The sequence below is a fragment of the Coenobita brevimanus genome, chromosome 17 (assembly GCF_032717465.1).
Source record: "Coenobita brevimanus isolate Jiangsu-jjx chromosome 17, ASM3271746v2, whole genome shotgun sequence".
NCBI lineage: Eukaryota > Metazoa > Arthropoda > Malacostraca > Decapoda > Coenobitidae > Coenobita > Coenobita brevimanus.
Genome location: NC_136970.1, coordinates 4,470,847 through 4,484,441, shown reverse-complemented (window position 1 = coordinate 4,484,441; position 13,595 = coordinate 4,470,847). Strand labels below are relative to the sequence as shown.

Below are 13,595 nucleotides of genomic sequence, written 5' to 3'. Positions count from 1 at the left end.
TAATGTTAAGGTGAACAAAGTCTAGCACTTCTTCTTTAGCTACTTCCTGTAATTATGCTCTGGTGCTTTAGTGGTTAGAACACCCCAGATGGAGTCATGCCAGTGCATAGGTTCAATTCCCAAGAGGTGACGATGTTTTTCAATCATATTATGTCACCATGGGAACTAGGCTGGTCACCTACCCTTAAATGTACAGGACTACAGTGATGCAGTCACCTTACTTCAAGTCCCTACATCTCAAAGGGGGTAATAGGGGTGTCTGTGCTACATTTTTTCCTTTTACACCCTGATACTCTCTTGGATGTCATTTCTATCATTGCAACATAGGTTTGTGGTAGGTGGGGGTGCTCACCATCCACTCACTGAATGTAGTGCTGCTGTGTCAGGTGTCAACTCTTTCCTCTCCTCCATCCTTCTGTCCTTCCATCCTCTTCTGTCCTTGTTTCCTTCAATCTTTTCTCGTCCTTCTGCCTAAGGGTGACTTTACATTCCCTTTTCTGTCTTTCTTTCCTTCATGCTTTCCTCTTCCTTCTGCCTGTGGGTGACTCTACACTGAGTGACAAGCCAAATGGTTTCCTGTACACCAGGAAACCGTTTACTACGTTGGGTGGTAACCATAAAACCAAATTATGGCACCTGGTAGTTTAGTGGGTAATTAAGGTGTTTCAGTCAGATTGAGCTAGTGAAGGTTTAAAACCAAGGGATGGTTGGAGTTTATTGCTCACATAATGCCACTCAGGGATGAGTGAGGCTGGTTACTCTCATCTTAAATTTTGTCAGGACCAACTTGCCTAGCCCCGGGCTCCTACGCTCCTCTGTGGGGCAACACAGGATTGGATGATGGATGGATGGATGGATGGCAACATACGTATGGTGTACTTAACTTATGTCCATTCATCCATCAGACAATCCTTCACTGTCTCATCAAAAGTGTAAGAGCCACAAGGTACACTATTCATTACCATCATCATCCAATCCTACATTGCCCCATGAGAAGCGTACGAGCCAGGGGCTAGGCAAGTTGGTCCTGACATTTAAGATGAGAGTGACCAGCCTCACTCATCTCTGAGTAGCATTATGTGGGCAATAAACTCCAACCACCCCTTGGACATAAACCTACATAGGATCAATCCAATTGAGGCGCCATTATTACCCACTAAACCACTAGGTGCCATAATTTGGTTATATGATTACCACCCAGTGTAGTAAATGGTTTCCTGGTGTACGGGAAACCATTTGTCTTGTCACTCAGGGTAGTCACCCACAGGCAGAAGGAAGAGGAAAGAATGAAGGAAGGAAACACAGAAGAAAGAGTGTAAAGTCATCATAGGCAGAAGGACAAAGAAAGAACGAAGGAAAGAAAGACAGAAGAGGATGGATGGAAAGAAGGATGAAGGAGAGGAACGGGCACACGCCTGAGAGCAGCACTACATCGACTGAGTGATGGTGCTACTCAGTCCAGATATTAAAAAGCTAAGGTACCACTCACTTGTCTGAACAACGATAAACTTCAATCATCCCTACAGCTTCAAAAGACCATATATGTGTGGAGTGCCTAAACCAACTTGATCACCAGGTACCCATACAAAAATGTAACAATAATACTAACACATAACCACACAAATCCCTTTCCACCAATCCTGAAAGAGACTTCTCTTGCATGTAGTCAATATGGATGGTGGGTATGAGCAATGATGTGGTGATATGTGATGTTGTATGCCATGTAGAAGGACTGCTGAGAATTAGGGAACAGGCCATCAGAGGAGTTGCATGATACATTAAACATATTCAAGTTAATACTATACAATATACCAACGACATGAATACTTAGACACTAGTCAGTTAAATTTCACTTAATAATAATAGCCCACTTCCACAACTGGAATAACAAAATGCAGTTACACCTGAAATAATAAAATAAAGTTGCACCTGAAATAATAAGATGCAGCTGAATGGAAACTGATAAGCATTAATTATTAAGACAGGAATAAGTCTTCTCGGTTGCTAGTCAAACTGACCCACCTATGTGACTACACTCAGCCTTCAACTGAGCTGAAAAGGGTTAAGAATCTTCATCAAGTTTGAAGACACTTGAAAATTATGTACTGTTAATCCCATTGACATAAATGAACACTGTATGCAGGATGCAAAACAAAAGGAGGAAAATATTTAAGTATGAGAAGCAATCAAGAGAGTAAAAAAAAAAAACAAAAACAAAAAACAAAGAAACAAATAATTATCAGCCTACCTTGTGGTCCTGAGCCCGGTGTGGGAGGGGGGAGGTGTGAAGGGGCACGTACACACCTCAGTGCACCGAACAGCGGCCGCCACCCTGACCGGATCTCTGGTGTGCAGCTCTCTACAAACTCACATATGCTGCTCACAATCTAAAAAGAAATAAAGTGGTAACATCCAGCACCAGATTACTCCTTGTGAGGTGTAGGAACATCCAGTGAAGAATGTTTAAATGTACAACCACAGACACATGAACCTGCTACGTGTCAAGTGGCTGGTTGGCGATGCCTAGTAACCTGCCGTAGTAAAGTGTAGAACTCTATGAACAAACTTCATCACTTGTAACGGTGATCCTGATTGGCTTCAATATTTTATGGTGTAGTTACAGTTCAGTATTATTAAAAAATAAAGAATCGTCGATAAATTTGTATGCATATTAATGTTAAATCCATCCATCTATCTATCATCCAATCCTACATTGCCCCATGAGGGGCGTAGGAGCTCGGGGCTAGGAAAGTTGGTCCTGGCATTTAAGATGAGAGTGACCAGCCTCACTCATCCCTGAGTGGCATTACGTGAGCAATAAACCCCAACCACCCCTTGGATATAAACCTTCACCGGCTCAATCCAACTAGAGCACCTTTATTACCCAATAAACCACCAGGAGCCAAAATTTGGTTATATGGTTACCACCCAGCATAGTAAATGGTTTCCTGGTGTACAGGATACTATTTGGCTTGTCACTCAGTGTAGAGTGTTAATACGGTAATTATCTGTACCAGTGTTCCTCACAAGCTTGTTTCCTTAAAGGTGTGATAGAAATTTATTACAAAGAAAACATACCAGATTCGGCAGTCTCTTACTCCCAAGGTTACCACAAAATATTGTAAGGCCAGCATGACTATAATATTTGGTCATCAGCAACACAGCATTGGACGATGAATGGATGGAATGCAAGAGGTCTTAATGAAAATGTCCTTCACAGTATGTACTGTATATTAATACTGTATATTCTAATTGTTATATATTCTAATTGTTGGTAGGAGAAGGGATCTTTATTTTGTTTTTGTTGATTTGGAAAAGGCCTTTGACAGAGTCCCTAGAGAGGTGGTGAAGTGGGCAATGAGAAAGCTTGGCTTGGAGGAGTGGCTGGTTAGGGTGGTTATGGCCATGTATGTGGGTGCTCACACCCAGGTGAGAGTGAATGGAGATTTGAGTGATGAGTTTTCCATGAATGTTGGTGTGCATCAGGGGTCAGTCTTGAGTCCCATGTTGTTTATCATGGTACTTGAAGCCCTTTCACGTGACTTTAGAAACGGACTCCCGTGGGAGTTGTTGTATGCTGATGATTTGGTGTTGATTGCCGAGAATGAAAGGGAGGCGGAGGAAAGGTTTAGGAAGTGGAGAGATGGTATGGGGCAAAAGGGTTTAAGGGTAAATGCAGATAAAACAAAAGTGATGATATCTAGGGTTGGTGGCGGTACTGTCAAAGACGAGGGAGAGTGGCCATGTGCAGTTTGCCACAAGGGTGTGGGAAGTAATTCCATCTTGTGTGGTGTGTGTGATAAATGGGTGCATAAGAGATGTAGTGGTATCAGAGGTAGACTGCGAGATAATGCTGATTTTATGTGTACAGCGTGTCGGGGTGAGCAGGTGGAGATTGTCAGCCTTGAAAGAATTGAACATGCTGGTGAATCTCTTGAGTGTGTGGAAGAGTTTTGTTATTTGGGAGACATGTTGTGTGCTGGAGGTGGGGCTGGAGCTAGCTCTGTGGCTAGGGTGAGAAGTGGTTGGAAGAAGTTCAGGGAGCTCTTGCCTCTCCTGACATTGAGAGGGCTCTCCCTACGTGCTAAGGGGTCTTTGTATGCAGCATGTGTTAGAAGTGTAATGTTGTATGGCAGTGAGACCTGGGCAGTGAAGGAGGAAGATATTCGCCAGCTCAGGCGTACAGAAATGACAATGATTAGGTGGATGTGCAGTGCGTCCCTGCGTCCAAGGCCTGGAGGGGCTGGGTTTACAATGGAAGAGTTGAGAGGTAGGATGGGACTGGAGTGTATTGGTGTTGTGATGAGGAGAGGTAGATTGAGGTGGTTTGGACATGTGGAGAGGATGGGGGATGATAATTGGGTGAGGAGGGTGAGAAGTGTTAATATTGGGGGTGGGGTTATGAGGGGTAGACCGAGAAAGACATGGGACGAGGTCATTAAGTGTGACCTTAGGGTTAAGGGACTGAACAGGGAGGCTGCAATGGATCGTGCAGCGTGGAGAGCTGCCATTAGGTGACCAAGGCCGACACATGCAAGCATGTAGGAGCCTTTAAAAACGAAACGAAAAACGAAACGATTCTAATTGTTAAAGCAACTGCTGCCACAATATTAATGAAGGTAACTAACTGATATTTAACAGTTTACCATTCTGCTTTGCCACCTTCACCCACAACAGGTTGGTGGCCAACCGATTCAGGGTGACCAATTATTCCATCCCGTATCACCTAGACATACGATACACTTCTATATTAAAACTAAATGTATTAGTGACCCCATTATGTCACCCAAAATACAGAGAATGTTACTGTGAGGTGTAAGGCTAGCAGATCAAACCCTGCTTGAGCCTTCTATAAAAGTGATACATCTCCCTGCAATATTACTATTATAGCCTGTCTGATATGCAACAGGGTATATTTGGTGGAAAGTAATATCAATGATTCTCCACACGATAAAGTATTCACTAGGTCATTACTTTTATGGACGTGTTGGATGAAAGCTATGTGAAGACAAAACTAAAGCGACTGTTTTGTCAACCTGCAACCCTTCACCTTAAACCTTGTCGCACTAAAATAAATTTGAGATATGATTCCCACGCATGTGGTTCACAGTATTTTTTGCTATTGGTGAGCAAAATTAGCATATCCATTGATATTACATCCATTCATATTGTAAAGGATCAGAACCATCATCTGTAATGCCAGCTGCCTAACTGCCAGACATCTGGATTAACACCTCACATTTCCCTTTTTATCATTCTGCTGTTATAAATTATTTCCTCCTTCTCTGTGCCTGCTTCTATGGCTGTTCCATCCTCTGTGTATGAGGCATCACACTTTTCTGTTGTAGCTACATGACCATAAATATTCTCTAACTGGTGTGCATGTTTGTTCTATCTGCATGGATCAGTAAGGTGAAAAACATCAAGGAGCAAATGCTTTCGTTTATCATTAGCTTTTCCCACAGTGGCAATACACTGTAAAAAATGCGATTTCATAACGTTTTATCATAATATTAGTGTTTTAAGTATTTAGGGTCACATGTTACTGTGAATGGAAGAGTAGATGTAAAGGTGAAATTTAGAATGAATGAAGTTGGCAAGGTGCTGCAAGAAATGAAAAAAGTATTTAAATGTCATTTGCTTAGAAGTGATGTAAAGAGAAGGTTGTTTGAAGGTTGTGTACCGACTACATTATATGGGGCTGAAACATGGAATATGGGTGTAGCAGAGAGAACGAGTTTGAATGCAATGGAGATAAGGTGTCTGAGGAGTATGTGTGGAGTGATGCATATGGACTGAATGAGAAATAATGAAGTGTGAAAGAGAACTGGAGTTGTGTGGGAGATGGCTGAACGAGTTGAACGGAGAGTGTTGCAATGGTTTGGACATATCGAGAGAAAGGATGAAGAGGGATTGGTGAAAAAAATAACTGGATCAGATGTGAGAGGTGTAAGGCTGAGAGGAAAACTACGTATAGGATGCATGGACAGTGTGAAGAGAGCATTAGATAAGAGAGGGATGTCTGTACAGTAGAGCAAGGAAGAGTGACTGCTCATGATAGGGATGACTGGAAACTGTGAATGCATAAATGGTGACATGGCCCTGCGCGGATATTCTACTGCATGTGGTTTGATCAGCTGACCAGGTCAGGTGCAGGTAAGGGGATGGGTCCATTATGATGTGGCAGGGGTAAACCAGTTTCATGACTAACTACTGATTACTTATTTTTATGAATTCCTTTGTATTTTATATGTATATGTCTGTGTTAGTTTTCGAAAAACTATGAGGCATTGCAAAGCTACTCCCCGCACCTGTTTCGTCTCCCCACACCTACAAACATGCCTGTTTTCATGGCTGGTGTGATAAATTCCACTGAAATGGAGAGTTTCCACAAGAGAATTTGGTTGTTGCGGGAACTATAATGATAAGTGTGATGAAGTGTAATGATAATGTGATAACTGTAATGGTAAGTGTGATAAATGTGTAATGATAAGTTAGGACAATAAAAAGAGAAATCGGAAACAAATTATTGCTTTTTTTTTTTCCTTTCTTATGCATGCATCTATAGCATTATTCAACTTTATTTTACTGTCCCTGATGGTTATAAACATTTATATGCATCTGTGTTAGTTTTAGAATTATTATGAGGCCTTGTAGGGCTACTCCCCACACCTACATACACACCTGTTTTTATGGCTGGTATGACAAATCCCATTGAAATGGAGGGTTTCCACAAGAGAATTTGGTTGTTGACGAAATTTTTCTCCCCAAGTACCACCAAGGCCTTGTAGGCCTACTCCCCACACTAGTTATCTACCCACACCTACATACACACCTGTTTTCATGGTAGGTGTTACAGCGGGTAGCCTGTGGTGCAGTGGTCAGCGCATTCGGTTCACAACCGAAAGGACCTGGGTTCGAATCCCGGGCAGGACGAGACGGATGGGCGGTCTCATAACACCCGTAGCCTCTGTTACCTATACAGTCAATAGGAACCTGGTGTAAGTGGGCAGTTGTGAAGTTCCTTCCAGGGGGTGGTGGGCTGGACTGTTCTGCCTGAGTGATGACCTCACGGTCAGTCTGTCACCATGAGTACTACCATGAGTACATGAGTACTTGAAGAACACACTGAAGTGCTTTCCTTTCATGCGAAAAGCTGGTTATTTCCAACCCCCGTACCTATAGGCCTACTCTCCACAGCCTATATTATCTCCCCACAACCTAATAATCTCCCCACACCTACATACAACTGCTTTCATGGTTGGTATGACAAAACAATTTGAAATGACCTGTTTCAATAAGAAAAATATGTAGTTATCAAAATTTTCATGTTTTCCATTGTTTTGGAGGGGTAATCATAAACTTCTTTTTTTAACTTTGATGCGTGATTGTGCGGTAACCATTGGGCCTACAGGGGTACGGATTGCATTGTCAGGTGTGTAAATTCTTCCTCTTTAGCCAGAACACAATCAATTTGCCCTTGGTGAAAGTCACCAAAATACCCACGAATTGGAGTTGTGGGAGGTACCCTGCCTGAAACAATTGCGGTCTTAAGGGGTTAATGTGCAGACAAATTTATCAATGATTACCTGGTAATTATTTTTTCCAAAATGAACTACACCATAAAATGCATCAGCCACTCAGGATCACCATTACAAGTGATGAAGTTCATTCATAAAATTCTATGCTTTACTATGGCAGGTTACTAGGCATTGCCAACCAGCTATTTGGCATGTAGCAGGTTCATATGTCGGCTGGTGTACATGACTGGCCTATGTCATTGATAGTACTACAAGTCAATGACTGGAAAACCTCAGGTCATCTACTGGGTATACAAACCCAACTAAATGAATACTGCTATAACAGAAGTCTTTTATAGCAAATAAAGAGATGATAAATAGTAATAGCTACTCCCTATTATCCCATGCAACACACAGGAATCTTATGTTTGGCTAAGATCATCCAGAATAATTAAGACCAATTATAATTCCATATAACTTGCCTGATCCTGCACGTCACAGTCACACAGCTCGAGGCAGAGGAGGTTCTCAAATGGCTTAAAGAGCGCCTCATTGAAGTGGAAGTGAGGCAGTTCAGTCTGGTTGCTGAGTAGTGCATTAACAATGTCATGGATTGAGCTTACTGCCTTCTTGCTAACTGATCCATCCTTATGACAAGCAGCCTGCAACATAAACCAAAAGTGAATTATAGTTATCAGCGTCACTAACATATTACCAGGCAATGGACACACATAATACCTCTCTCATTCTGGCTGCTTCCAGAAAATTTTATCCATAATAGCTTGGAAAGAGTAAAAAACTATCTTGATAAACAATTTCCACTGCAACATATACAGTACCTAGCATCTTATTATGGCTACAGCAGTGACTACATATTTCTATATAACACATTAGTCATATATGATATGCTAAAAATATTCAGGACAGCACTGTACAGTATAATACACTGGTAACATTCAGGATCATCATAACCATCAGCCCAAATCCTCACGAAATTATATGAGGACTTTTCTTTTTTCTCTCAGCATAAACAACACCAGGACAACACAATATGCTGCTAAGGCTCAGCAGTCCTCCTACAAGTAATAGAAGGCACAATACATCTCCACATGTCACCACTGTAGCACTAATGTCCATGTCCATATTAAAAATACATGTTAAGGTTATCTCATTCACAAGTGGTATGATGATAGTAGTTTAGGTGTTTTCATTGCGTGCTGGTAAATTTTGCTGAAAAACCTATTAAAACTATTTAATGAAATTCATACTTATCTAAACTTTTCCCTGTCCCAGACTAGGATCGATTTTGCAATAATCCAAATTGTAGCTCAACTCTCCACCACTTCATTACTACCACCGTAAGAGGCAAACACCCATAAGAATAATCCACTGAGAACAGCCACATAGTTGCAGCCCTCACCTCCATAAAATGTGGGCCAGTGACAGCCCAGGCCCTCATGATGTGCAGCAGAGGGCGGCCAGAGTTAACAGCACGCAGCATCACCTCAGCCAGTCGGTGCAACAGCAGCACATCACGACCCTTACCCCCCTGACCTTCACTTGTGCCATTACTACCCCTCTGTAAGCAAGTATTTATAAAGACATCATTACAGTTTTCCCAACTAAAAAGATGAAGTGAGTAGGATCCAAAAATAATGATGAGAAGACTTAGAAGAGAGAGAACTATCAAAAGTCTGGCCAGTAAGATGGGCCAAACAATCATTCAATCATCATTCAACTCTTCAAAATTCAACTCATTTATGATAAATTTAAAAGTTTTCCCATTCTGACAGACATCAAACCATCAACACGAACTACCTTCTTTGTCCACTTGATGAGGCCGTGCTGGGGTGTTTGTGGTGTCATGCGTGAGAATAGCTGGGCTTGTGAGGCTGCACATAGCTCTGTCAGGAAACTCACCAGGGATGCCAGGTTCAGCTTGGTTGAAGCATCATCAAACAGTCTGAGGATGGTTATTCACAAGATTTATGTCAGAGCCATCTGTGCATCCACCCAATCAGTTCAAATAATGCCATGATTCCCCTTAAAGAACCCTCACATGAGGGTTGATCAAGGCACAGATGATGTATTCTGAGGAACAGAAGATTAACCAAATGAAAGAATCAGCTAATTACTTCTCAAGTTACTGGATTTGTTGGGAGAAATTTCAAATTTGTATTATGAACTGTAATGGTGTAGGAGATTCAGCTAGGACTTCTGGCTTAACGTACACCTTAGTTTCCTGTATGTAGGTGGGGATTGTGTAGTCTGTAGCCACATTTTCACTTTCTTGGTAGGAACCCTGCTTTCAATAAGCAACACTGTGCAATTAGCAGCGTGTGAGTAACTAAAGGCAGATATACAACTCAAGACCCATTACTACAGTATATACGGATTACATGAATACTGCTAAGCTAGGAAAATAGAACACTGGAATATTAAATGCAAGAATACTAGATCAAAAAAATGTACCATAAGAATAATGCATTGCCAAGTCATAAAAGGGATAGTACAATACTGTACACTAATGCTAGAACAATGGTACACCAGAATATTGGAAAGCTACAATATATAAACCACAGGAATACTGGCATATTCAAATAATGGAACAGTGGAAAACTGCAATGCCATAAACACAAAATATCAAAATATAGACATGGACTGCATAATAACAAGGCAATGCTATACCATATCAAAACGATCTATCTATCTATCTATTGCCAGACCCCTCAATCCCATACGGGGTGGCCACAAACAAATTGCCTCCACATTGCCCTGTCCCCCGCCATTTCACTGCCCCGCTCCCAACTCACACCCCCCTCTCTCATATACCTCTCCACTCCATCCCTCCATCTCATCCTTGGCCTCCCCTTCCCTCTCTCCCCCTCCACCTCCCTCACATACACTCTCCTCATCAGTCTCTCACCCTCCATCCTCTCAACATGGCCAAACCACCTCAGTGTGTTCCTCATAACGCTTCCTATCACATCCACACCACAACGCTCCTTTATATCCTCATGTCAGCCTGTCTCTCCATGCGACTCCACAGGCTCCTCTTAAATAACTCATTTCCACTGCTCTCCCTCTTGACTTGTGTCCTTCCAACAACGTCCAAGCTTCACTTCCATACGTTAAGAGCTGGTATCACAATACTGTCATGTAGTAACTTTTTCACTTCCATGCTCACTTCCCTGTTTCTTATCACTGCTTTCAAAGAACCAGCAACCTTTCTTCCTTGTTGTACCCTTTCAAGCACTTCACCCTCCAAACCTCTATCCTTACTCATCACACTACCCAAGTACTTAAATGCACTCACATTTTCCAATTCCTCACCATCCAACCTCGCTGTACATTCACTGACTTCACCTCTCTCAAAGACCATCATTTTACTCTTCCCTACATTCACCTTTAGATTCCGTTTCTTACACACTCTCCCAAACTCATCCACCAAGCCTTGCAGCTCCCCTTCATCTTCACTTAACAACACAGTATCATTTGCAAACAACAGTACAGGGAGTTTCCAAACATTACCCTCTCTCACTAGGGCCACTCCAACATCCACTGCCCTACCTTGTATCTCTTATAGGCTATTACCCCATCCATGTACAGACTGAACAATCATGGAGACATGACACATCCCTGTTTCAACCCAACCTTCATATCAAAACTATGTATTATTATCATCCAGGTCTCTTTTCCCATCTACAGGATGGGTAAAGCAGGATCCAGAGAACAAGAAAAAGCTTTATTGAGTGAGAACTAAACAAAAGTGAACCCAATTACACCACAATGAAAGACCCCCACCTATCAACCAGCTGAGTCAGTGCACACAAAGCCTTTCCAGTGTCCTGTACAGATAGGAACCCTCCACTGGTGCTGCCCCCATTTTCACGCTGACTCTCCTTGATAAGCTCCTCCACACTCAGACATGGCGCAACGGGGGAGGCAGGGATGTTGAACCGATATGAGTCCTCACTGTGGAGAAGTGGAGGGTTAGGAGGTCTGTCTTACTACCCTAACTATATTCATTTAACCATATCATCATCATCATACTCATCCAGCCTCTTTGTCCCTCTAACATGTGGGGTGAGCTAGGGTTCAGAAAGCACAGCAAAGGAAAGAATATGATTGTGGCAAAGCGAATCTGCTAGTAACTGGATACTGGTACATGCACTCACCTCATCAACATCATCATCATTATCCATGCCTACGTTGCCCCATCAGGAGCATAGAAGCCCGGGGCTAAGCAAGTTAGTCCTGACATTTAAGATGAGAGTGACCAGCCTCACTCATTCCTGAGTGGCATTACGTGAGCAATAAACCCCAACCACCCCGTGGATATAAACCTTCACCGGCTCAATCCAATTGGAATGCTGTAATTGCCCACTAAACCACCAGGCACCCAAATCTGGTTATATGGTTACCACCCAGCATAGTAAACGGTTTCCTAGTGTACAGGAAACCATTTGGCTTGTCACTCAGTGTAAAGTCACCCATAGGCAGAAAGAAGAGGAAAGAATGAAGGAAAGGAAGACAGAAGAGGGAGTGTAAAGTCACCCATACGCAGAAGGACGAGGAAAGAATGAAGGAAAGCAAGACAGAAGAGGATGGAAGGAAAGAAGGATGGAGGAGCAGAAAGGGCAGACACCCAAGAGCAGCACTACATTGAGTGAGTGGATAGAGAATGCCCCCACCTATCACTGTTCACTCATCTAACTATAATTATCTATGAACCTATATTTATCAAACATTCTACATTTACCTGTCTTACCTGTCTATTTACAAATCATCATCATCATCAATTTAACTATCATCTACTTAACAGTGTATGTACTGGGTCAACAAAAAAACAACAACAATCCATATTCATTTATGTTTTGAATATGACACCTTATCTGGATGACTTTCTGTATAAAAGCTCATAATATGGATAATTTTCTATCTATCTATTTCTCTATAGCCAGATGCCATAATCCCATAAGGGGTGGGCATTTGTCTTTGAGTTAGTTGTTTTACAGGGAGGGGCACTAACCCCCTTCCAAACCATTTGTTGCTGCTTGGGGAACTGGATAATTACATTTGTTGTAAAATTCTAAATTCCTGTATCATTCTTAAGAACCTAATATCTCACTACCTCATCCAGTAACTTTGTCAATCAACCTTACCATCTCACTATCTAAAGTCAACACCATTACCAAAACTCAATTTATGTCACACAACTCTGATTACAAATTTGACATTAGTCCTCATCACATTTAACAGAGGTACCTGAAGAGATCATCGTAGGCATCTGAGTTGTTCTTATCAGCGGAGAGTGATGGAGGTGCCAGGCGTGTGGGGAAGGAGTGGTATGCACTGTTGTGGCTGAAGAAAGTGTGCTCGAGTTCAGCTAGATATACGCAGCACCTGTTTGGAGGACCTTGTTAAGTTTAGATCTGCTAAACTACATTCACAAACGTCATGAAACTTCCCCTCAAAAGGTGTTAGCAAGATGCTAAGACTAAATATCTCAAGAAAATAAGAAAAAATTCTGACTAGAGAACCACTCAATAGGCAATCCAAGTTAGGTTAGGTCATTTCAAGAGTATAATTAAATTTTTTGTCACACTGAGGTGGTTTGGCCATGTGGAGAGGATGGAGAGTGAGAGACTGATGAGAAGAGTGTATGTGAGTGAGGTGGAGGGGGAGAGAGGGAGGGGAAGGCCAAGGATGAGATGGAGGGGTGGAGTGGAGAGTTATATGAGAGAGTGGGGTGTGAATTGGGAGCAGGGCAGTGAAATGGCGGGGGACAGGGTGACATGGAGGCGATCTGTTTGTGGCCACCCCGTATGGGATTAAGGCGTCTGGCAACAGATAAATAGACAGACTTTACTGTTACTAAGTTTACAGTAAATAACAGGAAATTGTCTATTAAATCCCCACAACTACACACAAAAGCTCATTTAGCAGCTTAGTCTACCTCAATTTTCAGTATCACAGCACATCATTCACCTCAACCTAATGGAGATTTTAGTCACTTTGCAGCATACTTCCTGTAGTTCAATGGCAGAATAAGACTATGGTTCTACATCGTTT

At 42.2% G+C, this 13,595-nt stretch overlaps 1 protein-coding gene and 1 non-coding gene across 2 annotated transcripts in view; one reads left to right on the top strand and one right to left on the bottom strand.

Moving 5' to 3' along the window:
* Nucleotides 1-13,595, bottom strand: part of LOC145391233 (brefeldin A-inhibited guanine nucleotide-exchange protein 3-like) — a 97,032-nt gene that overhangs the window by 29,118 nt on the left and 54,319 nt on the right. The window contains exons 20-25 of the mRNA XM_080265909.1: nt 12,789-12,926; nt 11,325-11,495; nt 9,339-9,483; nt 8,941-9,099; nt 8,003-8,182; nt 2,249-2,387 (exon numbers count right to left, since the gene is read on the bottom strand). Of these exons, the coding sequence (XP_080122035.1) occupies nt 2,249-2,387; nt 8,003-8,182; nt 8,941-9,099; nt 9,339-9,483; nt 11,325-11,495; nt 12,789-12,926 (932 nt within the window). The remainder of the gene's footprint in view (nt 1-2,248; nt 2,388-8,002; nt 8,183-8,940; nt 9,100-9,338; nt 9,484-11,324; nt 11,496-12,788; nt 12,927-13,595) is intronic.
* On the top strand, nt 6,865-6,937 carry TRNAV-CAC (transfer RNA valine (anticodon CAC)). The gene has a single exon. It is a non-coding gene; the product is annotated as a tRNA-Val (tRNA).